At 46.8% G+C, this 27369-nt stretch overlaps 1 protein-coding gene across 8 annotated transcripts in view; it reads right to left on the bottom strand.

The window, feature by feature from the left end:
• The window catches only part of CFAP251 (cilia and flagella associated protein 251), an 88218-nt gene that overhangs the window by 26270 nt on the left and 34579 nt on the right, over nucleotides 1-27369 (bottom strand). For 6 of the 8 annotated variants that reach the window (XM_017863991.1, XM_017863992.1, XM_017863993.1 and 3 more), the window contains exons 9-19: nucleotides 26209-26259; nucleotides 23113-23327; nucleotides 20110-20304; nucleotides 19171-19421; nucleotides 18670-18821; nucleotides 17020-17193; nucleotides 15522-15706; nucleotides 10689-10803; nucleotides 9647-9810; nucleotides 2680-2770; nucleotides 2325-2468 (exon numbers count right to left, since the gene is read on the bottom strand). In XM_017863991.1, coding sequence (XP_017719480.1) covers nucleotides 2325-2468; nucleotides 2680-2770; nucleotides 9647-9810; nucleotides 10689-10803; nucleotides 15522-15706; nucleotides 17020-17193; nucleotides 18670-18821; nucleotides 19171-19421; nucleotides 20110-20304; nucleotides 23113-23327; nucleotides 26209-26259 — 1737 coding nt within the window. Of the gene's footprint in view, nucleotides 1-2324; nucleotides 2469-2679; nucleotides 2771-8281; nucleotides 8951-9646; nucleotides 9811-10688; nucleotides 10804-15521; nucleotides 15707-17019; nucleotides 17194-18669; nucleotides 18822-19170; nucleotides 19422-20109; nucleotides 20305-23112; nucleotides 23328-26208; nucleotides 26260-27369 lie in introns of those variants that run through there. The other 2 variants (XM_017863999.1, XM_017863998.1) reach the window with 2 other exon arrangements.

Here is a 27369-nt window from a genome sequence, read left to right as displayed (position 1 = left end):
TGGTTCCATAAGGTCAGAATACTATATTTTTACTGTACCTTTTCTTTGTTTACATAGGCTTAGATACACAAATACATACCACTGTGTTACAGTTGCCTGCAGTATTCAGTACAGTCGCATGCTGTTCAGGTCTGGAGCCTGGGAGCCACAGGCTCTACCATACCGCCCAGGCATGTAGTAGGCTCTGCCATCTGTGTTTGTGTAAGGACACTCTATGATGTTCACACAATAACGATGTCGCTTAACGACACAGTTCTTAGAACATCTCCCCAACATTAAGTGATGCATGATTATATGTATGATTATATAAATATATATACAAAACACCCAGGAAAATCTTAATAACTGTTCCATCTGCATAGTGGAATTGTAAGTCAGTATTTTCTTCATTCCACTTGTATATCCTTCCCAAACTTTATATAATGGGAATGCATTATTTTTTTTTTTTTTTTTTTTTTTTTTTGAGACAGAGTCTCGCTCTGTCGCCCAGGCTGGAGTGCAGTGGCGTGATCTCAGCTCACTGCAAGCTCCGCCTCCCGGGTTCACGCCATTCTCCTGCCTCGCCCCCCAAGCAGCTGGGACTACAGGCGCCCGCCGCCACGCCCAGCTAATTTTTTGCATTTTTAGTAGAGATGGGGTTTCACCGTGTTAGCCAGGATGATCTCGATCTCCTGACCTTGTGATCCACCCGCCTCAGCCTCCCAAAGTGCTGGGATTACAGGCGTGAGCCACTGCGCCCAGCCTACATTTCAAGTCAGAAGAAACACAATCAATTGTACTTTATTTATTTATTAATTTTTTTGAGACAGGGTCTCGCTCTGTCTCCCAGGCTGGAGTGCAGTGGCACAATCACGGGCACTGAAGCCTCCACCTCCAGGGCTCAAGTGAGCCTCCTGCCATGGCCTCCTGAGTAGCTGGGACCACAGGCACGGGCCACCACACCAGGCAATTTTTTTGGGGGGATGGGGATAGAGATGGGATCTCTCTATGTTACCCTGGCTGCTCTCAAACTCCTGGGCTCAAGTGATCCTCCTGCCTTGGTATCCCAAAGTGTTTGGATTACAGGCGTGAGCTGCCACACCTGGCTTAACTGCACTTTAAACAATAGTTTACATCAGGAACATTTCCCTGAGATGCTTCTGGACCCTGCTTGGGGCTCCTTGCATCTAGGGGTGCTTTTGCGGCATGGTCATGAGGGATGGCTGCACCCTCCGTGCTCCACAGCCCAGACAAGCACCCACTTCCCAAAGGTGCCCCATTAACACCTGCTAGCTTAAGAGCAACTAGACAGTGAGAATAACAATGATGACAATAACTCCCTCCCTTCCCTGAGCTCTTCCTGTGCACCCAGCACCATGCCCAGGGCTGCATAGGCATCAATCCCCTCCTCAAATTCCATGAGGCTGGCCGGGCGCGGTCGCTCATGCCTGTAATCCCAGCACTTTGGGAGGTTGAGGCGGGGGGATCACTTCAGGTCAGGAGTTTGAGACCAGTCTGACCAACATGGTGAAACCCCATCTCCACTAAAAATACAAAAATTAGCCGGGCGTGGTGGTGGGAGCCTGTAATCCCAGCTACTCAGAAGTCTGAGCCAGGAGAATTGCTTGAACCTAGGAGGTGGAGGTTGCAGTGAGCCAAGATTGTGCCACTGCAGTCCAACCTGGGCGACAAAGGAAGACTCCACCTCAAAAAAAGAGAAAAAAATCCTATGAGGCTGGTCCTCACTCAGCAAGGGGCAGGGCTGAGACGGCAGCCCTAGTCCGTCCAGTTCAACACCATGGTTGCAAGACCCATGCTCTAACCAACATTGAACTTCCATGAGGAGCATGCTTTTTAGAAACAGCATATCTTGGCCGGGCGCAGTGGCTCACACCTGTAATCCCAGCACTTTGGGAGGCCAAGGCAGGCGGATCACGAGGTCAGGAGATCGAGACCATCCTGGTTAACACAGTGAACCCAGTCTCTACTAAAAATACAAAAAAATTAGCCAGGCGTGGTGGCGGGTGCCTGTAGTCTCAGCTACTCAGGAGGTTGAGGCAGGAGAATGGCATCAACCCGGGAGGGGGAGCTTGCAGTGAGCCGAGATCGCACCACTGCACTCCCGCCTGGGTGACAGAGCGAGACTCCATCTAAAAAAAAAAAAATAGCATATCTCTACCATAAGGCAGTTACTCAGGAGTGCATCTGAAATACCCAGAACCGTCTTTCTGATCCATTTATGCAAGAAAATGTGCAATTTTGCTTTGACCTATAATGTTTGTTCCCAGAGGTTGTTTTTTATAAATAGCACATCCTGTTGCTGCTCTTGTTTTCATTCTCCCTACCTTCTCTTCAGACGGGTAAAAGCCAATTGCTCTCATGACAAAAGGAAGCTCTGACAGGCAAATGTATTCTGACACCTTTCTGGTCTCCATCGTGTCGATGCCTTGACTGCGGAGCTGAGAATAGTAGAAGTAGTCTTCTAGCTCCTACATAGGAATAGAACGGAAACACAACACACGTTTAGGCTTAAGTCTGAAGGCATCCATGAACACTTCAAGGACATTTTCTAGAAAGTACATTTTAAGCTCAATGGGGGAACAAAGCTTCGGAATAAAGCAAGAAGGTTAACCCTGGGCACATTTGCTTTACAAACTTAACTAGATGTTACCAGGAAGTGTTTACTCTAGGGACAATTACCCTGTAGAATTTTCCTTCCCGGCCACCAGACAGCAGACCATAGAATGGGGTCAAGTCTTCACCCCCAAGAGAAACCGCTGCCTCCAGGACACTGGAACAACAACAGAAATGTCCCTATTAGAAAGCGCTCAAGCGTGAGCATGGCTCAGAAGGGGGTCCGCACAGCACTGCGGCCCTCTGAAGGGTATCACGGCGCAGAAACAGTGAGGGTCTCTACACACTTGTTAAGAAAAGGTCCTTTAAAATGAAACCAAAACCAGAAAATTCCATTTCAAGCGTGGAACTCAGAGGTAGAAGGCACCCGCCTTAATTATGGTGATATTCTCTCGGTGATGACAGGGCAGGTGCTTGGCAATTTGTCTGCAATCTTTGGGGACACGTGTCTCCTGGGGGTGGGGGAGGCATCTGTGTCCTGAAACCACAATCCTACCAAACAGAGGAGCCTTACCCGCAACTTTAGATCCACAAGCTATCAAAGTCAAAAGAATGGGATATTGTACAAGTGGACTGCCAACACTAATTGCTTCCATAAAAACTCAGGAGACCACAGGGACCCATGCCAGTCAGATAAAAATAACCCTCTGCTCTCTAACACAAGGTCAGATTTTCCAAAAATAGGCCCTTTCAATGGTAAGAAAACCTACTTTTGTATGAGACCAACTTTGCCTCCTACAAAAGGCTAATCATCAGAAATCATTCTAATAATCCACTAACTGGATTACTGCTAATCGGGCGATTAGCCTCTTTGCTGTGACATCAAACACACCTCATGTAGACCACAGTGGGGAAGTGGGGAAGTGTCCAGAGGGTGGAGTCACACAGACATGTGTGCAAGTCCCGGCTCTGCCCCTGGCAAGCTGTGTGACTCTGGGGAGGTAACTTAACCTCCCTGGCATCAGTGTCCTCCATTATAAAATGAGAAGATTCTGCCTCGCAGCATTGTTGTAAGAATTAATAAATGCATACCCGGTAGACTAGTCTGTTTTCATGCTGCTAATAAAAACATAACTGAGACTGGGCAATTTACAAAAGAAAGAGGTTTATTGGACTTACAGTTTCATATGGCGGGGGAGGCCTCACAATAATGGCAGAAGGTGAAAGGCATGTCTCACATGGCGGTGGCAAGAGAGAGAATGAGAGCCCAAGTGAATCGGGTTTCCCCTTATCAAACCATCAGATCTCATGAGACTTATTCACTACCATGAGAACAGCATAGGGGAAACTGCCCCCATGATCCAACCATCTCCCACCAGGTCCCTCCCACAACATGCAGGAATTATGGTAGTGCAATTCAAGATGAGATTTGGGTGGAGGCACAGAGTCAAACCATATCATTCCACCCTGACCCCTCCCAAATCTCATGTCCTCATATTTCAAAACCAATCATGACTTCCCAACAGTCCCCCAAAGTCTTAACTTGCTTTTGATTTTTGGGACTTGCCTGTCTCAGATGAGACTTTGGACCTCTGACCCCACATTTCCCTTCCACACTGCCCTAGCAGAGGTTCTCCATGAGGGCCCCACACCTGCAACAAACTTCTGCCTGGGCATCAAGGTGTTTCCATACATCTTCTGAAATCTAGGCAGAGGTTCCCAAACCCCAATTTTTTTTTTTTTTTTTTTTTGAGACGGAGTCTTGCTCTGCCGCCCAGGCTGGAGTGCAGTGGCCGGCTCTCAGCTCACTGCAAGCTCCACCTCCCGGGTTGACGCCATTCTCCTGTCTCAGCCTCCCAAGTAGCTGGGACTACAGGCACCCGCCTCGTCGCCCGGCTGGTTTTTTGTATTTTTTAGTGAGACGGGGTTTCACCGTATTTGCCAGGATGGTCTCAATCTCCTGACCTCGTGATCCGCCCGTCTCGGCCTCCCAAAGTTCTGGGATTACAGGCTTGAGCCACCGCGCCCGGCCTCCAAACCCCAATTCTTGACTTCTGTGGACTTGCAGGTTCAGCACCACATGAAAGCTGCCAAGGCTTGGAGCTTGCACTCTCTGAAGCAACAGCCCGAGCTCTACATTGGCCCCTTTCAGCCATGACTGGAGTAGCTGGGATGCAGGGCACCAAGTCCCTAAGCAGCATACAGCATGGGGACCCTGGGCTTGTCCCAATAAACTTGGTCAAAACAAAGGCCTCCAGGACTGCGATGGGAGGGGCTGCCATGAAGATGTCTGACATGCCCTGGAGTCATTTTCCCCATTGTCTTGGGGATTAACATTTGGCTAGTGGTTACATATGCAAATCTCTGCAGCCAGTTTGAATTTCTCCTCAGAAAACGGGTTTTTCTTTTCTGTCACAGTCAGGCTGCAAATTTTGCTAATTTTTATGCTCTGCTTTCTTTATAAAACTGAATGCCTTTAATAGCACCCAAGTTACCTCCCAAATGCTTTGCTGCTTAGAAATTTCCTCCGCCAGAGGCCGGGAGTGGTGGCTCATGCCTGTATTCCCAGCACTTTGGGAGGCCGAGGCGGGTGGATCACGAGGTCGGGAGATTGAGACCTCCCTGGCTAACACAGTGAAACCCTTTCTCTACTAAAAATACAAAAAATTAGCCAAGTGTGGTGGCACACACCTGTGGTCCCAGCTACTCAGGAGGCTGAGGCAGGAGAATCGCTTGAACCCAGGAGGCAGAGGTTGCAGTGAGCCAAAATTGTGCCACTGCACTCCAGCCTGGGTGACAGAGCAAGTCTCCATCTAAAAAAAAAAAAAAATTTCACCCACCAGATACCTTAAATCATCTCTCTCAAGTTCAAAGTTCCACAAATCTCTAGGACGGGGCAAAATGCCACCAGTCTCTTTGCTAAAACGTGACAGAGTCACTTTTGCTCTAGTTCCCAACAAGTTCCTCATCTCCATCTGAGACCACCTCAACCTGGACCTTAGTCCATATCACTATCAGCCTTTTGGCTAAAGCCATTCAACAAGTCTCTAGGAAGTTCCAAACTTTCCCACATCTTCCTGTCTTCTTCTGAGCCCTCCAAACTGTTCCAACCTCTGCTGTTACCCAGTTCCAGGGTCACTTCCACATTTTCAGGTATCTTTTCAGCAGTACCCCATTTTACTGGTACCAGTGTGCTGTATTAGTCCATTTTCATGCTGCTGATAAAGACATACCTGAGACTGCACAGTTTACAAAAGAAAGAGGTTTATTTGACTCACAGTTTCACATAGCTGAGGAGGCCTCACAATCATGGCAGAAGGTGAAAGGCATGTCTCACATGGTGGTGGCAAGAGAGAATGAGAGCCAAGTGAAACAGATTTCCCCTTATCGAACCATCAGATCTCATGAGACTTATTCACTACCACGAGAACAGCATGGGGGAAACCATCCCCCAACCAGGCCAACCATCTCCCACCAGGTCCCTCCCACAACACATGGGAATTATCAGAGTACAATTCAAGATGAGATCTGGGTAGGAACACAGAGCCAAACCATATCGCAAGGATTGGAGACAAAGTTCTTTATTTTCCTCCTGTAATGAATGTTTGTTAAGGCGTGGGGTGGACTTAGAAAGCCCTGGCTGTGAATCCCAGCCCCACTACCTCCTCCATTGTTGGGCAGTCATCGGACCCCTTGGAGTTAGCTTCTTGATATGTTCGATGGGGATAACAGTGGTGCCCTCTCCCAGGATGGCTGAGGATGAAATCAGATGATGCGTGGAACTCACTCAGTGCAGGCCCCGGCCCTGAGAAAACTCAGCACAAGTGGTTGGGATTATTGCAGCCGTGGAAAATGGGTATCAGCCGCACCTACACCTTTCTTAGGAAGAGTTTGCTATGCACTGTCCTGGGTCCTCTCACCGAGGCATGCATAAACCCACGGGTTGGCTTAAGGTCTGAAGAACCTGGGTATTCTCCAGGGGTGCCTGAGGGCCCCTCCAGAAGGGCTGTGTCTTCCCCACTTCTCAGCTCAAATATTAGGCCATGGAGGCAAGTGTCCAGCTGAGAGGGCTCCCTCTCTGTGGCCTCCAGGCCAGGCCCGGGCCCGATCCCGACAAGCTCCATGAGTGGCAAGGCCACTTTTGCCATGTGACTCTGGAACAGGGCCAGGTAAAGACCGGAAGTGACAGAGAGGAGCCTGTCCCCACCAGAAGCCCCTGAGGGGAAAGGCTGGCAAGAGCACCTGGTCCTCTGGGAACAGCCTGCGGCTCCCGGCCCGGTGTTCAGAGTTCCACTACATCCCCTGCCTCCTGGCCACCATCAACTGACCCCAGAGGGGACTGGGGGCTGCACTGGGATTTCTCCAACCCAAGCTGGGAAAGAGACGCCTTCTGTCTGTGGTGAGAGCTCTGATTTGTGAAATCTGGGAACTGTGGGCGGCCATCTTCCTGCTGAGTAAGGAAACCCAGTTCTGCAGAGAATGAAGCCAACAGCAGGGCCGAGAGGACAGCAAGTGCTGCAGGCACAAGTGTGCCGCTGTCCATGACCTTCCTGTGGTGTAGCTACGTGCGATCCCAATGACCTTCTCCTATGTTCCCTTTTGCCTAAATTGTGTTTCTAACACTTGCAACAGAAAAGAGGTCATTAGGGCAGAAAAGGGAAATGACACTGACTGAAAACCTGCTCTGTGCCCAGCAATCCACACAGTACTTCTGCGAAGGAGCTAGAGTTCTGAGCCCTGTGGCAAGCACACAGTAGGTGCTCTGTCAACGCTCCCTGCAGGAGGCGGAGGAGGAAAGGTCTCAACTTGGTGGGAGGAGTCCCATTTAACAGCTAGAGGAACGGAGGCTCCGAGAAGTGAAGGGACTTGGCTGGCGTCATCCAGCAAGCAGGTAGTGACTAGCTAGGATTCAAATCAGGGTCTCTCTGCTCTTGGCTGAGCAGGGCAGCAGGATGACAGGAGGCAGGGAGGCTGAGCACAAAAAAGTAATGCGGGATTTTGAAACAGATGCCAGACAAGGAGAGGAGAAAGGGTGGCATGCTAGCATGGAGGGGGAGAAGAAGGGGTGTGTGGAATGAACCCTGAGAGAGGGGATGGAAGGGGCTCTCCTGGGGCACAAGTGCCATGGACTGTGATGGTAGCAGTTGGGGCCAAGGGGGGCACTGACTGAAATGATCGAACGTGAGGGGATTTATCATCTTTATCTCCCCTACAACTCATCGTCGGTAACTCTAGTAGGAAATTTTGTTGGTTACTTGTTTAGGTTTTTACATTTCTTTCCGTTAGTGAAGTGCTGATCATATTAAGTCACCAGAAGCAGCAATGAAGTGCTAATTAGTTTATAATGATCCTTTGTCCCCACCACAGATTAAACTGAAATTCTCAGAAGCCTGGACTCTGGCCAGGCGAAAGCTATTGGAAAGCAGAGACCTTTTTTTCTTTTTCTTAAATTTCTACCATTCCAGATCCCAAGACGACTGAGAAGAAAACAAACATTTTAAAATGTTCTAGCCGGGTCCAGTGGCTCACATCTGTAATCCCAACACTTTGGGTGGCCAAGGCTTGAGCCCATGAGTTCAAGACCAGCCTAGGCTTGGTGAGACTCTCTATCAACAAAAAAATAATTTTTTAAAAGTTAGCCAGCCACGGTGGCATGTGCCTGTGGTCCCAGCTACTCAGGAGGCTGAGGCAGGAGAATCGTTTGAGCCCAGGAGTTCAAGGCTGCAGTGAGCCATGATCACTCCTCTGTACTACAGCCTGAGCGACCGAGTCAGACCCTGTCTCAACAACAAATAGAAAGGAAGGTTCTGCTTGTCGCCACAAGGTGTGCCTTGTCCCTATGGTTCCAGGCAACAAGCCAGGGAGCAAGGAACCAGGCAGCCATTCTAAGGCCATGATCCCTTTTCAATGCGAGAGTTCACCTCCAGCTCCTAAATCCCCAAGTTCCCATGATCTTCTCTTTCAGGTGAAGGCGGGGTGGAAGTCAGAGCTGCAAGTGCAATCTCAGACACCGTGGTTCCAAAGCAGATTTAACTGGCTATTTTTGCTCATATTCAGGTTAAGAGTAGAAGCTTCAATATCCACCATAAAAAGAAAGATGTGCACTTGGCAGATGGCAGGGGGTACACTGTGCTGGCAGCCAGGAATCAGGTTTGTTCTGTGAGGAAGGAAGGTGCCTCTGAGCTGTTTTTGCTCCTCAACGTCACACTGCCAGGAGAGAGGCCCAGGCGAGCCACAGGCAGCGCAGGGGCTTGGAGAAGTGGTCAGGAACAGGAACTGGCTGCCACGTGGTTGACTCTGCCCTGCGGCAGCACGCTGAATTTGGGTAGATGAGAGGACAGTGTGGGTACTTGTCCCCTCTTTATTAGGGAAGATCCTGAGCTCATAAGCAAATGCCCTTACAGGAAGAAGAGAAGAAAGGAAATCATTCACTTGCTGAGTACTTCGCTCTGTGCTAGGCACTTTTCCCATATTAAAACTATATGATCTTTACAGGGATCCTACAGAAGTCCCTATTATCACACCACTTCACAGGCAAGGACTCTAAAGACCAGGGATGTTAAGAAGCTTGCCCTAGGCCCCATGACCAGTAGAGAGTAGCCCCATATTCAAACTCACATTACCCCTTTCACCTCAAAGTCCACATACTCTCCAATGTTCAGCTCTAGAATTCTCCAGCCTCGCCTCAGGCAGAGGTTCTCCGTTCAGAGCAGGGAGGGTGAGAGGAGGAGCCGAAAATACCCACGTCAAATGATCCTCTTACTATTTCCGTAGTGCATGCTTCGGAGGGTCAGCCTAGATCTTTCTAGCAGGTGTGGATATGCAGAGCAGAGGGAGAAGCATTTGAGGGAGCAGGGGTGACCCCAAGGTGCTGTCACATTGCCTGAACTGCAAACACCAGTGGTCCATGGAACAGGACAGTAACTCCCATCTGCAGAGTAATGTAAGCGATGCCACCGGGGAACAACCTGAGGGCCAGGCCCTGTGACATCCTAGCACAGTACCTGGCACACAGTAGGGTTCAGTGTCTATCACTGTTGCTGAGTGAAACGGAGTTTACACTTGATACCTTCCTTCTCGCCCCATTGTGTACCTTAAGGTGATTTTCCACTGCACCACAGAGCGATCGTGCCCTCCTGCGGTGAAGGCGTAGCGGCCATCATAGGAAACGGCTATGCCAGCCACCCCGTTTGGGTGACAAACAATAGCAGATGTCTTATGTGGATTGCCGTCAACTGGTAAGATCTGAAGTCCAACCTAGAAAGGAACATATAATTGGATATTCAGACTCAGGTAGCTGGGCCCGAGAGGCCTGGCACATTCACATGTCACCTCCAGATCTGTGTGCCAGAAGAACCTGTGTGTCTGGACCCATCTCTGAGGGTGAGAGCCACATATAATGTAGCTGGGCATCCACACACACCAGCTCTGGTAGGGGGCCCTCGCACAGCTCTAACAGATACACAGAAGGGAAGCTTTCCTCCCTGCCTTCGTGGTCAGTTGTCCCGGGTTTTCCAGAATAAATCTCACAACCTATGACTTTACACTTCCTTTTTTTGAGACAGAGTCTGGCTCTGTCGCCCAGGCTGGAGTGCAGTGGTGCAATCTCGGCTCACTGCAAGCTCCGCCTCCCAGGTTCACGCCATTCTCCTGCCTCAGCCTCCTGAGTAGCTGGGACTACAGGTGCCCGCCACCACACCTGGCTAATTTTTTGTATTTTTTAGTAGAGACGGGGTTTCACCGTGTTAGCCAGGATGGTCTTGATATCCTGACCTCGTGATCCGCCCGCCTCGGCCTCCCAAAGTGCTGGGATTACAGGTGTGAGCCGCCGCGCCCGGCCAATTTGCATATTTTTATAAGAGTTTTTCCACGTAAATAAGTAAGAAGGAAAATCCTTTGGTGGCCCAGGTATCTTCACTGGGAATATAGAAAAGGCAGTAACTCTGCTCAGAAATGTCTCCCAAAAGTCTTCTGAACTCATCAAGGGCAATTTTCAGTATCACAGCTGACCGGGGTGGAAGCAGTTGGGCTTGGCTGTAAACCCAGAACTCTCTGAGTCTCATGATCTTCGGTAATGACTGCTGCTCATGACACACACAGTCAACTCCCAGAGCTAGAGAAGAGAGTGCTGTTACCTTGTCTCTGTTAATAAACAACAAGTAGCGTTTCTGTAGCTCTGCCGTACTTCTCACTGGGAGGACTTGCGTTTGCTCAATAGGGGAACCATAAGCTGGCCCCATAAGCGTCTTTCTGAAGGCAAAAAGAGAAAGTTTTTTAAATTCCACAAATCTCAACATAGGTTTTAAGATTCTTTGGCCGGGCTGGACGCAGTGCCTCACGCCTGTAATCCCAGCCCTTTGGGAGGCTGAGGCAGGCAGATCACAAGATCAGGAGTTTGAGACCAGCCTGGCCAATATGGTGAAACTCCATCTCTAGTAAAAATACAAAAATTAGCTAGACGTGGTGGCGGGGGCCTGCAATCCCAGCTACTCAGGAGGCTGAGGCATGAGAATCGCTTGAACCTGGGAGGTGGAGGTTGTAGTGAGGTGAAATCATGCTACTGCACTTCATCCAGGGCGACAGAGCAAGACTGCATCCAAAGGAAGAAGGAAAAGAAAAGAGAAAAGTGAAGCGAAGAGAAGAGAATAGTTGAGTTTTTAAAATTCCATAAATCTCAACATAGGTTTTAAGACTCTGGTCGTGGGCAGAACACAGTGGCTGATGCCCATAATCCCAGCACTGTGGGAGGCTAAGGTGGGAGGATTGCTTGGGGTTAGGAGTTCGAGTTCAGCCTGGGCAATACAGTAGTTTCCTGTCTCTACGAAAAATTAGCCTGGTTTGGTGGCCTGAGGCTAAGGTGGGAGCATCGTTTGAGCCTGGGAGGTCGAGGCTGCAGTGAGCCAGTGAGCCGAGATCATGCCACTGCACTCCAGCCTGGGCAAGAGTGAGACCCTGTCTCAAAAAAAAAAAAAAGAAGAAGGAGAAAATCTGTATCTCCACATTGCTGCACCCTATCCCAAGATAATCATGAGTAATAGTTTGGTGTATATGACTCAAGAATTTCTTTTGTAATTATAATTTTATATAAAAATAGAATTATGCTATTCATGTTTCATTGGTAATTTGCTTTATCTCATATTACATCTTTGAGATATTTCCATGTCATTACACAGAGAGCTGTCTTACTCTTCCTCCTTTTTTCTTTTCTAAAAACAGCATCGTGCTCCAGTGTACTGACAAGCCATCGTTTAACTAATCCCCTATTAATGGGCATTTGGATTGTTTCCATTTTTAAAAATATTTTCAAACAAGACATCCTTTTACTTATGTCTTGGCATACTGTGTGAGTACTTCTGTGGGCTACATTCCTAGAAGTCAGAAGATATGATAAAATTTAATAGAGGGTGACAAATTGCTTTCCCAAAAGGTTACACTGATTCACACCCGCCCCCAGCAGCGGATGAGAGTGCCCGTTTCCCTAGCCTCTTGCCAACGCTAAGCACTATCAATCATTTTTATCTTTGCTAATCTGATTGGTGAAAAAATGATATCTTGTTTTCATTTGCATCTTTGACATGCTAGTGAGCATCTGCTCATAGGTTTATTGGCCTTTTCCTGTGAACTGCCTTTTCATGTTCTTTCAAATATTTTTTAAATGCATTTTTAAATTCTTTTGGATTTATCGTGAAAAGACAATTCCTTCCCAATTAAGCCACGGTTATAAGGCTTCCTTATTCCTACAGCTTAAAAGATGCTTTATTCAAGGGCTTTTATTCTGGAATGATGGAAATGCTCTGAAGCTAAAGTGGGGTTACACAGCACTGTGAGAATGCCGTGTAATGGTTTCTTTCTTTCTTTTTTTTTTTTTTTTTTTGAACGGAGTCTCGCCTCTCGTCCCCAGGCTGGGAGTGCCAATGGGCCGGAGCTCAGCTCACTGCAAGCTCCGCCTCCCGGTCACGCCATTTCTCCTGCCTCGCAGCCTCCCAGGATAGCTGGGGGACTACAGGCGCCGCCACCCTCGCCCGAGCTAAGTTTTTTTGTAGTTTTTAGTAGAGACGGGTTTCACCGTGTTAGTCCCAGGATGGTTCGATCGTCCTGACCTCGCGAATCCGGCCCGTCTCGGCCTCCCAAAGTGCTAGGATTACAGCTTGGAGCCACCCGCGCCCGGGCCTTTTCTTTCTTTTTTTTAAGACAGAGTCTTGCTCTGTCACCCAGGCCCTGGAGTAAAGTGGTTGGTTGCAATCCGACACCTCACTGCAACCTCCACCTCCCGGGTATCATAGCGATTCTCCTGCTTCAGCCTCCACAGAGATAGCTGGGATTACAGGACAGGCGCCTGTCACCATACCCAGCTAATTTTGTATTTTTAGTAGAGATGAGGTTTCACCATGTTGGCCAGGCTGGTCTCGAACTCCTGACCTCAGGTGATCCATCCGCCTCGGCCCCTCCCAAAGTGCTGGGATTACAGGCGTGAGCCACCATGCCCGGCTGAACTGTTCACTTTCAAATGGTTCATTTTATGTTACATGAGTATCACCTTGATAAAATGTTTTAAGATGCTTTATGCTCATTTCAGATTGATCATCAATAGGCAGAAGCTCCCAACTTTGTGTCTAAAAGTCCCTCCTGCCTCTTTCCTCCAGTGAATGACCATTAGCAGGAACTTCAGGCCTGAGCTCTCCCAGCCCTCATTCTCCAGCTCTGCCATTTCAGTGTCTTAGGACTGCGCATATCTGAGAGATATTCTTTGTCCAAAAGTATGTGTTCATTAAAACTATGCACAATGACTCTGAAGTTTTTTTTTTTTTTTTTTTTTTTGAGACGGAGTCTCGCTCTGTCGCCCAGGCTGGAGTGCAGTGGCCGGATCTCAGCTCACTGCAAGCTCCGCCTCCCGGGTTCCCGCCATTCTCCTGCCTCAGCCGCCCGAGTAGCTGGGACTACAGGCGCCGCCCGGCTAGTTTTTTGTATTTTTAATAGAGACGGGGTTTCACCATGTTCGCCAGGATGGTCTAGATCTCCTGACCTCGTGATCCGCCCGTCTCGGCCTCCCAAAGTGCTGGGATTACAGGCTTGAGCCACCGCGCCCGGCCCGACTCTGAAGTCTTTCTAAAGCTCCTCTTTACATATGCTTTCGAGTGTTTTAATCGCTTAAGAAAATTGTCCTGGATTTCTCTCTGTACCATAAAACATGGCATTTCTTAGTCATTTTTTCTTGTGCCTTCTGGGAAAGAACTGTTTAAAACAACAACGACAACAAAACATCCAGGGTGGTCCTGGCCTTTTGAAGACCTGTCTTATCTGAGATACATTTCAAAACCGTGATAGTCCTCAAGCCTGAGCCAGCTGCGGCCAGTTCCCTGACTTCCTTCTTCCGGTGGTGGTGGCAGTGGCAGTGGCAGTGGTGATGGCTGTGGTGGATCACTGAAACATTCTCCCTTCCAACTTCTTCAGTGGGAGAATACTTAGCAGGGCTGGGGACGAGGGAACGGGATGACAGTGTTGTGAGGGCTCACAGGGGCCGAAGCACAGGGGCCCACATGCATGTGCAGGATGGTGTCAGGAGGGAGGAGACGCCACTCTAGGATGCTGGGCGGTGGATGCCCTGCTCCCCGGATGCGGACGCCCTGCTCTCCGGCTGCGGATGCCCCGCTCCCCCGCTAGTGTCTTCCCCGTTTCATGCCTTCAACCATCCTGTGCTCCTGACTCCAGCCCAGCCTCTCCCAGGACCTCCACACTCCAGAGCCTGATTCGTGGATTCCGACCTGAATGCCAAGCAGGCATGTGAAGCTTGCCTTGTGCAGTCTGAGCCCTGGTGTATCTCAAAGCTCTCCTTCCGTTGCCCCCTCATCTCTTTAAAGGCCCAGTCCATTCTAATGGCTTCAAGAGGTATCTTCTCTCATACCTCCTTTTCCCTCCATTTCGCTTTGCCGGCAGGACACATCCAGAATCTGACCCCTCCCTTCTGCCCGCAGGGCCAAGCCGCCATCAGCTCTTACACCAGTTTCCCCAATCTTGCTTCTACCTTTGCGCCCCAGAGTCTGCTCTCTGTACAGAAACCAGACATCATTGTAAAGAATCAATCAGAACATGTCACTCCTTTGCTCAAAACCCTCCACTAGCTCTCGTCTTGCCTGGGAAAGAGCCGGAGTCTCCAGGGTGCTGTGTGCCAGGCACCAGCCCGCACCTCTGACCCACTCTCCACACCCCTCCTTGCCCATTCCACTCTGGCCTCGCCAGCCTTCGCAGCATTTCCCAAACCCTAGACGCCCCCCATCTTCACTCACTGGCCCTTGCGGATCCACTGTTTTTCCTCCAACCGGGCGGCAGCCCCTCGCTTTCTTCAAGTCTCTGTTCAGATGCTCAGATGTCCCCACTCTCCAAGGCCTTCCCTGCCTCCCCATCTTTTTATCCTGCCTTTTCCTTTTTTTTTTTTCTTTGCACAGACCTGATTACCACCTACCTACTACCTGGCTACTTGTTCACGCTATTGCATCACCTGCCCCCCACCAACATGTAAACTACACAGTGATGGAAACTGTTTTGTTTTCATCCTTGTGTTCAGCACCTAAAACAGTACCTGTCACACAGGGTGTAAACAAAGGAGTGCTAGCAATTAAAGTTACAACTCCTTTGAGACCCAAGAGTAAGAAAAAATCAAACAATTGTTAGTAGCCGGGTAAAACTTTGTTTTTCCTAATAAGAGAAGAACAGGAGACAGCATCAGCAACTTTCCCAGGGCCCCAGGTCTGTGTCCTTCCTGGATTCTGCACATCTCACCTCCACACAGGGCCACATGACCTTGGTGAGAATTACTTTCGTTATCTGTGCCTCAGTTTCCTCCTCTGCAAAGCAAAGAGGATGATGATAGTAGCCAAGCTGCTTGCAGGTCCCTGCGTGGAGACTTGAAACAGGCTGGGGGCAGAGAACTCGATCCACACCCCCTGCAATGGGAAGCTCCGGATGCTTACCTACACATTTTGGTGGTAGCATTAAAAAGCTTCACTTTGTAGCCACTGTTGCAAATAAGCAGGAAGAGTTCCCTGGTGAGTGGTGGGTACCAGACCATGCAGGTGGGATAGCAGCCCTGGTCTGTGCGGTGAATGTCCAGGACTTCCAGGCAGTCTTTGTAGCTCCTGAGAAGATCATACTCTATCTGCAGAGGAGTCCAGATGGACACACGTGAGGACTGAGCCAAATTAAAGGCTCAGCTAAGGAGCCCCAAGCTCTTGGGTGACAGCCTTTATAATTATCAGCCAACAGTACTGTTCTCCGGGATATGGTATCAGGTCTCCTAACAGAAGACTTGCCTAGAACCGACACTAAGTCATCAATACTGAGAATTCACTATCCGGAAGACAATGAACTGAGTGCTCTAAAAACGTCTGTCATGTCATCCTCAGAACTTCCCTGCAAAGGAGTACTGTTGTGCCCATTTTACAGATGAGAAAAGAGATGTTCAAGGATGGTCAGAGTGGCTTATCCAAGGTCACATAGCTAAAAAGTGGCAGAGTAAAATTCAAAAATTCAAATTTAGATCCAGCTGACTCCCACACCTGACATCTTACAGTTCTGTTATACTGTGTCACTTATTATCTTAGGAACTAATTCATATCTAAATCTCAGCCCAGCACTTGGCAGTCGCAAATCAGCAGCCGCTGAACTGGGTCCATACAGGTATGTTTTCGTGGGCAGGGCAGAATAGATGGATGGATGGATGGATGGATGGATGGATGGATGGATGGATGGACGGCTGGATAGATGGATGGACGGCTGGATAGATGGATGGACGGACAGACGGATGGATAGATGGATGGATGGACAGATGGATGAATGAATGGATAAACTGAATAAAGGAAGGAAGGCAAGAGAAAGAAGGGAGGGGTGGAGGAGGGAAGGAAGAAGAAAGGGAAGGAAGGAAGGAAGGAAGGAAGGGAGGGAGGGAGGGAGAGATGGGGAGAGGAAAGGAGGGAGGGAAGAAGGAAGGAAAAACAGACAGATACACTGACTGGTTGATTTTGAATCCATTTCACCTGACCCTGTAATATCGCATTTGCCACTGTCCCTACCTTTTCCTCTTATCTCACAACGTCTCCTAGTTTTCATATTTAGGTAGCAGCCTGGCCCCAATTGCTGGACATGAAGACAGTGTTAGTGAGTGTCGGCCCTCCCCGTGCACACTGGGAGGTGAGGCCAGCTGCTTTCCACACCGTGGGGAACTCCCCGCTCCCTGCCTTCTGACTTGTTGCTGCCCAGAAGCCTCCTCGTCCAGAACAGGAATCCCCAGGTGGTGTCCCAGGCACGTTAAGGCAAAATGCCAACCTGGAGAGGTTTGTGATCCTTCACTGTGCACTCATTTTCTCCAACAAACACACATACTGTGCGCCTGGCTCTATGCAATATGCCAGGGATGTCACAAGAGTGAGACACAGTCCTGGTGACCAGGTCAATGAAAAGTAAATAGCTCACCAAGAGCCTGTCTGTCCCAAGGCTCAGCAGTCTAGGTTCATTGCTGTCCAGGTAAACCCCAAACAGGAGACTTCGAATGCTTTTGCGATGAGAACGAAGTCTTGCTAAGTACTCCCAGACCCTCTGTCCGCTTCTGACCACCAGCATGTAAACAGCCACAGTAAAACTTCTATCCTGAAGATGAGCAAAAGAGGAGTTATCCCGTTTTACGTTTAGTAAATTAAGAATCATCATTATGGGCCGGGCGTGGTGGCTCATGCCTGTAATTCCAGCACTTTGGGAGCTGAGGCAGGTGGATCACCTGAGGTCAGGAGTTCAAGACCAGCCTGGCCAGTATGGCAAAACCCCATCTCTACTAAAAATACAAAAATTAGCTGGGCATGGTGGCACACACCTGTAATTCCAGCTATTTGGGAGGCTGACACAAGAATTGCTTGAACCTGGGAGGAGGAGGTTGCAGCGAGCCAAGATCGTTAACACTGCACTTCAGCCTGGGCAACAGAGCAAGACCCTATCAAGAACAAATACTAAGAATATTTTCTTCAAAAAAAATCTTAGTCTATTCAAGCAAATAGTAAAGCAATTTCCATTTCAGTTTTTTTTTTTTTTTTTTTTTTTTTTAGACAAGAGTCTTGATCTGTTGCCCAGGCTGGAGTGCAGTGGCCTGATCACAGCTCACTGCAGTCTCAGTCTCCTGGGCTCAAAAGATCCTCCAGCCTCAGCCTCCTAAGTAGCTAGGACTACAGGCACACACCACCATACCTGGCTAGTTTTTTCTTTTTTTTCATTATTTTTTGTAGAGATGGGGTCTCACCATGTTGCCCAGGCTGGTCTCGAACTCCTGCCTCAAGCAATCTGACTGCCTCGACCTCCCAAAGTGCTGGGATTGCAGGTGTGAGCTACACCTGGCCTAATGCCCATTTTACAGATAAGAAAATTAAAGTTAAAAGCAGAAAACTGAAAAGGTAGTGAGGGAGAAAGTATGAAGGTGACACTATGGTCTTACACTCTTCCCTCGCTGTCTGTGGAAAGTCAAAAGCCTGATTCTTTGTGCCTTTGTCCTCCCTTTTCTTTGTCTAGCTACATACAATAAAAGAGCCATGTGTTTTTGAAAGGTATGAAGGCTGCGAGTGAACCAGGTCGGAGTGGGAGCCTGGCCTGAGGGGACACAGAGGCTGGACTGTGTGTGCCCACAGTGTGCTGAGATGGCTTTGTCTTCAGAAGCATTGTGTACACAAACCAGAGGAGTGGCCGCACCAGCGTGGAGACAGAGAGCGCTGGAAGGGACAGGAGTTTAGTGAAGACCACTGCTTTTCCCCTCCCAACATAAAGACAGACCAACATAACTGCCTTATAGCTCACTGTAACCTCAAACTCCTGGCCCCCAGGGGTCCTCCCACCTCAGCCTCCTGGATAACTGGGGCTACAGATGTGTGTCACAAGGCCTGGCTAATTTTTTAAAAATGTTTTTGTAGCAATGGGGTCCTGCTGTGTTTCCTAGGCTGGTCGTGAACTCCTGTCCTCCAATGATCCTCCCACCTCAGCCTCCCAAACCATTGGGATTACAGGTGTTAGCCACTATGTCTGGCCTCCTTTGGTTTCAAATAAAATTGCTAAGCCACTGGATGGGTGGTCTGTGAAAATACTTACAGCAGTTGCCATATACTGGGAGTCATGGGAAAAGCTTATATGAGTCACACTGGTTCTGGAATATTTGAAAGGCTCTGGGCTTTCATTTTCTAAAGACATTGCATCAAGAATGTAAACTGTCCCCTCTGTAAAACCAGCTCCAAGAAGGGCTCCTGAAATGACAAGCCAGAGAACAACGATGGAAAAGGATTACATTCATTCAAGAGATGTTGAGTCTGTGCCAGGCTTTGTTCTGGGTGCGGAGAAGACAGCAACTAACACAACAAAGCTCCTGTGCAGAGAAATGAACCGAAACGCATGGTCTCCTGGGGTTAGCGCACGGAGACGCGCAGAGAGCACTAGGCCCAGAACACCATGGGAGCCCCAGAGAGAAGGCGCCTCATCCAGTCTGCTGGGGGTTGGAGTTGGGGAGACTTCCTGGAGTTATGCCAGCCCAGGTGCATCCATCCCTTTCGGGGCTGTCCATGTGGAACCGATGGTAGGCTGATAAGATGAAAATACCTTCCGGGTTGTAGGTCAGACTCTGGACTCCAAGCCCCTTCTCAAAAACCCTGCTGAAAAGATATTGTTTGTTTTCATAATTCCACACTTTGATCATCCCACAGATGCTCCCGATGGCAATGAGGGGTTGATAGGGGTGGCAGGAGATGGCACAAATGGCATCCTTGGGCTCTACAAATAACTTCTCAAGTTTGGTCCCATCTGTTGTTAAGTGGTACACTGCGGCATCAGATGTTCCAATGATAAAATTCCTGTTTGCCAAGGAGAGACCAAACAATATCAGTGTTTGCAGGGAATGGGGCATGCCAGCTATTCTGCTTCTAATTGCACATAAAACGCCTCTGTCGTCTGTAATTTAGTGACATTATTAACCCAACATTTCCAAAAATATACCACCAATACCCAACAGCCTCCATTTGCAAGTGAAAAAGCCCACTTTTCTCCATGTAAATTGAGTCATTAAGTATGCAGATGGACAGTCAGTTGTACAATTAGCTAATCTGCACATGCAAATATTCATTTGTGTATGCAAATATGGAGTTTGGTGCACACATACAGATGTGCCTGTAAATACTGCAAGGGTAATTAAGCAGACTCACAGATAATTCGGTCTTGAAATGTTATGGCTATTAATTATCCAGTGCCTTTAACCGCAGTGGCTAGGACAAGCTCAGCTTAGAGAAAAGAGACCAACCTTGAGCCAAAGACTCCAGACTCAACAGAGGTGAGAGCTCAGGGATCAGGACCTTCCAGCTTCCAGTTACTAAAGAGTCTTAATATTAAAGTCATGTTTCATTAATTTTTTAAATGATCCAATAGTTATCACAATCAGCCAGGGAGATATCCCAGGAACAACACGAACCTCCCACTGCATGCAAACTAAAGAAAACAGCGATCATTTTTCAACCATTCTAATGACTAGATTCATTAACAACTTACCTTAAGACAAAAAGGTCACCTTTTAAAGTACAGTCAGGAGGATAGTTTGATTTTTCGGTAGGAGGAGTTGCTGGGGTCTTTGAAAAGGACAGAGTTCTTATGGCGCCCAGTTTCAAGTGACTGTACCAGTTAACAATAGACAGGGTGTGATCATAGAACTTAATGTTACCCTTAATGTCGCCTGTGACAATGTAGCTGAAATGGAGAATAACATCAGTTTTGCAAATAGCAATAATAACAAGTAGTATCTATATAATACCTAATTATATGTCAGGCTCTGGATTCTGGGGCATTGCAAAAACTTAATTTAATACTGCCCGATGAGAATGCTTTTACTGTTATCCCAATTTACATCTAGGAAACTAACACTCAGAGAGTTAAGAAATTTGCTCAGGGCATTGTGTTGCCAGATTTAGCAGATAACAATACACATACCCAGTTACAGTTGAATATTTGTATTAAAAAATTTAGTGTAGCTGGACATGGTGGCTCATGTCTGTAATCCCAGCACTTTGGGAGGCCGAATTGGGCGGATCACCTGAGGTCAGGAGTTTGAGACCAGTCTGGCCAACATGGTGAAACCCCGCCTCTACTAAAAATACAGAAATTAGTCAGGTGTGGTGGTGCGCACCTATAATCCCAGCTACTCGGGAGGCTGAGGCAGGAGAATCGCTTGAACACAGAAGGCAGAGGTTGCAGTGAGCCAAGATTGCATCACTGCACTCCAGCCTGGGTGACAAGAGCAAAACTCCATCACCAAAAACAAAACAGACAAACAAACAAAAAATTTAGCATAAGTATATCCCAAATATTGCATGGGGCATATTTATACCTGGCAATTTTATTAGGGCCATGTGGCTTGACTATGCAGGGAATCCAGGTATATCTAAAGCAAAGTCCATGCTCTCTGCTAGGTTCTTCCCTGCCCTCCAAGATCAGCCATACACAACGGCGGTGGACAAGGATTTACACTCCCCATATAACTACAGATGACAATGGAGAGAATTGCTCCACCAGTCCTCCAAAGTCATGCAAGCTGGCAATGGGACACTAGCACTTTACAGGAAGGCACTACTGTTAATGTGATCATTAAAACCCTATCCAGTCATCACAGCAGAAGGCAGTGCCACGTGACAAAATGGCTTTCATTTCCAGTCCTCAGATCCATCCCAAATGGGCTTTTTAAAAAAGACTTTGACGTAATTCTAATCATGGGGGGGGCAGACGAGGAGGATTTTCTCTTACATATGCAGAGTGGTTAAATGAGGTTTCTGATTAATAAGCAAGGCAGGTGGACCGAGTAATTGGCTTGAACATCTGCCACTGCCCTCTGCTGGACAGAAGCAGCAATACTGACCAAGTATTTTCAGAGACCTTTTCCTTCTTGGACTCACAGATCCTGACCGGGTTTTATTAACTTGGAGAACTCAGGCCTGGTCTTCACTGGATCCTAACCCCCAACCGAGTAAATGTTGATTGCATCATGGCCAACTGCAGCTCTACTATCTTCTCACCCCACTGAGTGAGGGTGACAATTTGCATTTCTCTTTGTAAAACCATGTCAAGACCTCACTGTTCCCCTGCATCAAAAGGCGAATGGAAGCAAATGGGCATTTTGAAAGCAGATGGCCCAGTGACTCCAGCCATATGGGCAGGGTCCCCGTCACTAGGCAATTTTCTCCACACCTTCGGGAACTTCTCTCACACACTGATGATGGCTGCCATTTACCTAGGATTCCCCTGCGCCAAGCATGTGCAAAGAGTTTTACATCCCTATCTCGTGAAATCCTCATAAAACCACTCTGAGAGAAATAGTACCATCATGCCCATTTTACAGATGAAGAAATAGAGGCTCAGCAAGGTTAAGTTCCTTTCTCAAGGTCACTCAGTAAGGAAGAGACCCAGCTGAAATGAGAACCCTGTCCTAATTGAGGACTTAATGACCATCTGTGAGTCCCCACAGCCACTCAAAATCAGAGTTAGTGAATTTTATTAAGTTCTGATGCATTTGATCTTCTCACAATGGGTAAATATTATTTTTGTTTTGTTTTGAGACTGAGTCTCGCTCTGTCGCCCAGACTGGAGCGCAGTGGTGAAATCTTGGCTCACTGCAACCTCTGCCTCCTGGGTTCAAGTGATTCTCATGCCTCAGCTTCCTGAGAAGCTGGGACTAGAACCGCATGCCGCTACACCTGGTTAATTTTTATATTTTTAGTAGAGACAGGGTTTCACCATGTTGGCTAGGCTGGTCTCAAACTCCTGAGACCACCCGCCTCAGCCTCCCAAAGTGCTGGGATTACAGGCATGAGCCACCTCTCCAAACTGTAAATGTTATTTTGTAATCAGACAAAAACAATATAGCTATTCAAATTCTTTTCTTACATTTAATGCATGTAAAATGTTGCATGCAAAATCTACCCAATTCGCACAGAAGAAAAAATCTAGTTCCTTTTTGTTTCAACACAAAGGGATTTTTTTAACATAACGCATGCGCATGATTTTTTTAAAATCCAATTAGTATAAATGGAACTATAAAAGAAGTAAATCCACCCCGATCCCTGATCTTAGTTCTCAGTTCTTTTTCTCAGAGGCAACCAATCTTCCCAGTTCATTATGACTCTCCCCAGAATATTCTATGCATATACAAAATACGCATATACATCCAAAAGAGGTTTTGTTTTGTTTTGTTTTGTTTTTCAAGACAGGAGAGTCTCACTCTGACACCCAGTTTGGAGTACAGTGGCAATGATAGCTCATTGCAGCCTCAAACTCCCGGGCTCAAGCAATCCTCCCATCTCTCTCTCTCTTTTGTTTTTTGGTAGAGATAGGGTCTCACTGTATTGCCCAGGCTGGTCTCGAACTTCTGGCCTCATGTGATCCTCCCACCTTTGCCTCCCAAAGAACTGAAATTAGAGGTGTAAGCCACTATGCCCAACCTCCCATAACAATTTTTAAATATTTTTATAATCATCCATAGCTACCTTTTAATTAAGTTAAAATTACCTATCAATTGTAGTAAGCACAGTGATGCCCTCTTTCTGCAAATGAACCAATTTACAAGGCTTGATATAGGGAAAGCCCAAAAAGGTGGAGGCAGATGAGGGTGGGCGGTGTATGTCCCAGACAACCAGCTTCCCTTCCATTGTTGCTGAGAGTATTTGTGTTAAATTCAAGTGAAAGATGGACTGGCTAAACTTTCCCACAAGCTTGTTGAAGGTCTGTGTTTCAAAAGAAAGGTTATAGTTACTGTTGGCAATAAATATAAAACAAAGCATTTATCAACACGATATTTTATAATGTTATGCTGAAATATACTGAGAAAAAGAGAAAGAAAAAGAAAATAATCACTAAAACCGTCTCCCGTGGATTGCCATGGTCCAGGCAGTTCTGAACCTCTGGAGGTTTGCTAAGAGCAAGTGAAGGGTTATGTACTCTGTTCAATTACATTGTTTGTTTAAAGCAAATGAGAGAGTGGTTATTCACTGTTTATACCTGTTAAACTTCTCTTATGGAGGTTTCAGAGACTGGTGAAGAAGCTAATGCCTGTTGTGAGTCAAAGCATGCTCTGGTTATAAAATAGCATAAAATAATTCTCCCAGTCTCCTTTGATCATAAGGTATTTTCCCATCAGTAGAAAATATTTAGGCACTGTACATAGAAATGCCCTATTCTCTATGCTGTCCAATTCTCTAATAATACAGAGAAGATCCAAAGGTTTACCTCTTCTGATTTGAACACAAGAGGAATAGTAAAATAATAATTAGTCAAACAAGAGTACCAAGTTCTTTCTAAGAGCAGCACTGTTTCAACACATTTTTATCATTTCAAATGGCTCATTATTTGTGGATTCTGTATTTGCAAATTCACCTACTTGTAAGAATTGATTTGTAATCCAAAAATCAATACTTGCAGCACTCTCACGGTCATTTGCCAAAGTGCATGTGCAGTGTGACAAATAATTTTACTCATTCAACATGCACATTTCCAGTTGAGGGCAAGCAGGGCTAATGCTCTGCCTTCTTGTCTGAGCTCTGACTATAAACAAGTGTCCTTTTCATGGTCTATTTAGTGCCATGTTGTTTGCATTTTGGGTGCTTTTCTTGGTGATTTTAGTATTTAAATTGACCCCCAAACATAGTGCTAAAGTGCTATCTAGTGTTCCTAAGCAAAAGAATGCTATGATGTGCCTTATGGAGAAAATACGTGGGTTAGATGAGTTTTGTTCAAGTCATGAGTTATAGTGCTGTTGGCCATGAGCTCAATGTTAATGAATCAATGTTATATATTAAATAAAATGTCTTTCAACATGAATACACATAAAACAAGGTTATGTATTGATCAGTTAGCTGGTGAAAATGTGACCAGAGGCTCAAAGAAACCTACCCTATATTTCCCTTAAGAGCAATAATTTAGTATCTGCTAATTTGGTGTTTGCAGAGACTTTATAGAACATAACTACCAACAACGAGAATTGACAGTATTTTTTAGTACTTTCATTTATGAACAACAAGTCTGCAGACAGAATAATCTCCTTGTGCCCGTTTGTCTCAACTTTTTATTTTCTGTTTTTGTCTTTTGGCATGCCCTCTTAAGAAATAAATTTCTAGGTCCGGCGCGGTGGCTCAAGCCTGTAATCCCAGCACTTTGGGAGGTCGAGGCGGGCGGATCACGAGGGCAGGAGATCGAGACCATCCTGGCTAACATGGTGAAACCCCGTCTCTACTCAAAATACAAAAAACTAGCCGGGCGAGGTGGCGGGCGCCTGTAGTCCCAGCTACTCGGGAGGCTGAGGCAGGAGAATGGCGTGAACCCGGGAGGCGGAGCTTGCAGTGAGCTGAGATCCGGCCACTGCACTCCAGCCCGGGCCACAGAGCGAGACTCCGTCTCAAAAAAATATATAAATAAATAAATAAATTTCTACAAATCATACTAAGAGAGAAGCAAGTATGCAGGAAACTCATCATCAGGTGCTCCCTAAGCGCAGGTTACATGGGCAGCAAATGCAGAATATGCTACAGGAGATGACTCAAGTTCCACCTCAGACACAAGAGCCTGCGGTAAGCAAGCAAGATAAAACGTTTTCTCCGCGGGGCGCGGTGGCTCACGCCTGTAATCCCAGCACTTTGGGAGGCCGAGGCGGGCGAATCACAAGGTCAGGAGATCGAGACCATGGTGAAACCCCGTCTCTACTAAAAATACAAAAAACTAGCCGCGCAGTGGCGGACGCCTGTAGTCCCAGCTACTTGGGAGGCTGAGGCAGGAGAATGGCGTGAACCCGGGAGGCGGAGCTTGCAGTGAGCCAAGATCGCGCCACTGCACTCCAGCCAGGGGGACAGAGCTAGACTTTGTCTCAAAAAAAAAAAAAATGTTTTCTCAACATCTGGTTCACCTCCCTCTTACTGGCTCTTAAACATCTAAATACCTAATATCATATATTATTCTGAAACTGAGCAGCTTTATAAGGGATCCACTCACGTTCAAAAACTCTGCTTATTCTTTTTTTTTTTTTTAAATACAGGGTCTCACTGTGTTGCCCAGGCTGGAATGCGGTGGCACAAACACAGCTCACTGCAGCCTCGATCACCTGGGCTCAAGGGCTCAAGTGATCCTCCCACCTCAGTCTTCCGAGTAGCTGGGACTACAGGCTCATACCACCCTGGCTGGTAATTTTTTATTTTTTTAATTTTTTTTTTAGTAGAAACAAAGTCTAGCCTGTGTTGCCCAGGCTGGTCTCAAACTCCTGAGCTCAAATGATCCTCCCACCTGGGTGTCCCAAAGTGCTGGGATTACAGATGAGAGCCACTGCACCCCACAACTTTCCTTCCTTGTCAATATGCACATACACATTCTAAAAGCCATCACTTTTTTATATTTTCTCACAGCAGTAACTCTTTTTATAACATTTTATTTTTAACAATACTTCCATTATTTTCAACCAACAATTCAACATGTATACGGGACCCAAGTAAAATTTTTCCAATTATTTCCCAGTAGCTTAATGTCAAGATGTACAAAGAGTAGCCCGAAGCAGCTAAGCTTGCACATAAATATTTATTCCCCACAAAATCTGAAGGACAAAAATGCAACAGGCATACTCACTTTTTCTGTTAAAAGTGGGGCACTGTGAGCCAGTGTATCCCTCTCTTCATACTGATAAGAGGAAAAAATAATCACTACTCAAAAAGACTCAGTTTCCAAAGGAAACTATATTAATAATGAAACCAAAACAAATACATCTAAACAAGGTCAGAAATGTGCATTTTCTACAGGTGAGAGAACTTGCCGCCTTGGGAAATATCTAAAAACATTCTGAAAGAAAAGCAAATACATAAAAAATATAAAAAATACCACAAATGATTATGACTTTTTTTTGAGATGGAGTTATATATTAAATAAGGTGTCTTTAAACAAAAACACATCTATCGCCCAGCCTGAATGCGGTGGTGCGATCTCAGCTCACTGCAAACTCCGCCTCCCAGGTTCAAGCAATTCTCCTGCCTCAGCCTCCTGAGTAGCTGAGGTTACAGGAGCGCACTACCATGCACAGATAATTTTTTTTTTTTTTTTTTAAGTAGAGATGGGGTTTTGCCATGTTGGCCAGGCTGGTCTCGAACTCCTGACCTCAGGTGATCCGCCCTCCTCAGCCTCCCAAAGTGTTGAGATTACAGGCGTGAGCCACCGCAGCCGACCTTAAGGTGTTTATTAAAGTTTTAAAGCCTTATTAACAGATAATTCAAATTTGTAGTAAGTACTAAGTAAAGTCACAACTCGCTGGGCATGGTGGCTCACGCCTATAATCCCAGGACTTTGGGAGACCAAGGTGGGCAGATCACTTGAGGTCAGGAGTTTGAGACCAGCCTGGCCAACACGGAGAAACCCCATCTCTACTAAAAATACAAAAATTAGCCAGGTGTGGTGGCAGGTTCCTGTAATTTCAGCTACTCGGGAGGCTGAGATAGGAGAATTGCTTGAACCTGAGAGGCCGAGGTTGCAGTGAGCTGAGATCGCACCACTGCACTGCAGCCTGGGTGACAGAGTAAGACCCCATCTCAAAAATAAAATAAAATAAAGATATAATAAATACCTTAAATAATGACTATCACTGACAATCAGTGTTCAATGTGTTTTGGTTTTGCTTTACAATTTTTTATTGAGGTAAAATTCACTTAACATAAAATTAATCAAAACCACGTTAAAGTGTCACTTAACATAAAATTAATCATAATGTGTACAATTAATCATAAAGTGTACAATTCAGTA

Source organism: Rhinopithecus bieti, unplaced genomic scaffold, assembly GCF_001698545.2.
Source record: "Rhinopithecus bieti isolate Rb0 unplaced genomic scaffold, ASM169854v2 scaffold_74595, whole genome shotgun sequence".
In the NCBI taxonomy this organism is placed as follows: domain Eukaryota; kingdom Metazoa; phylum Chordata; class Mammalia; order Primates; family Cercopithecidae; genus Rhinopithecus; species Rhinopithecus bieti.
Note: the sequence above shows the minus strand (reverse complement) of the source record. Positions and strands in the feature narration are given on the sequence as shown.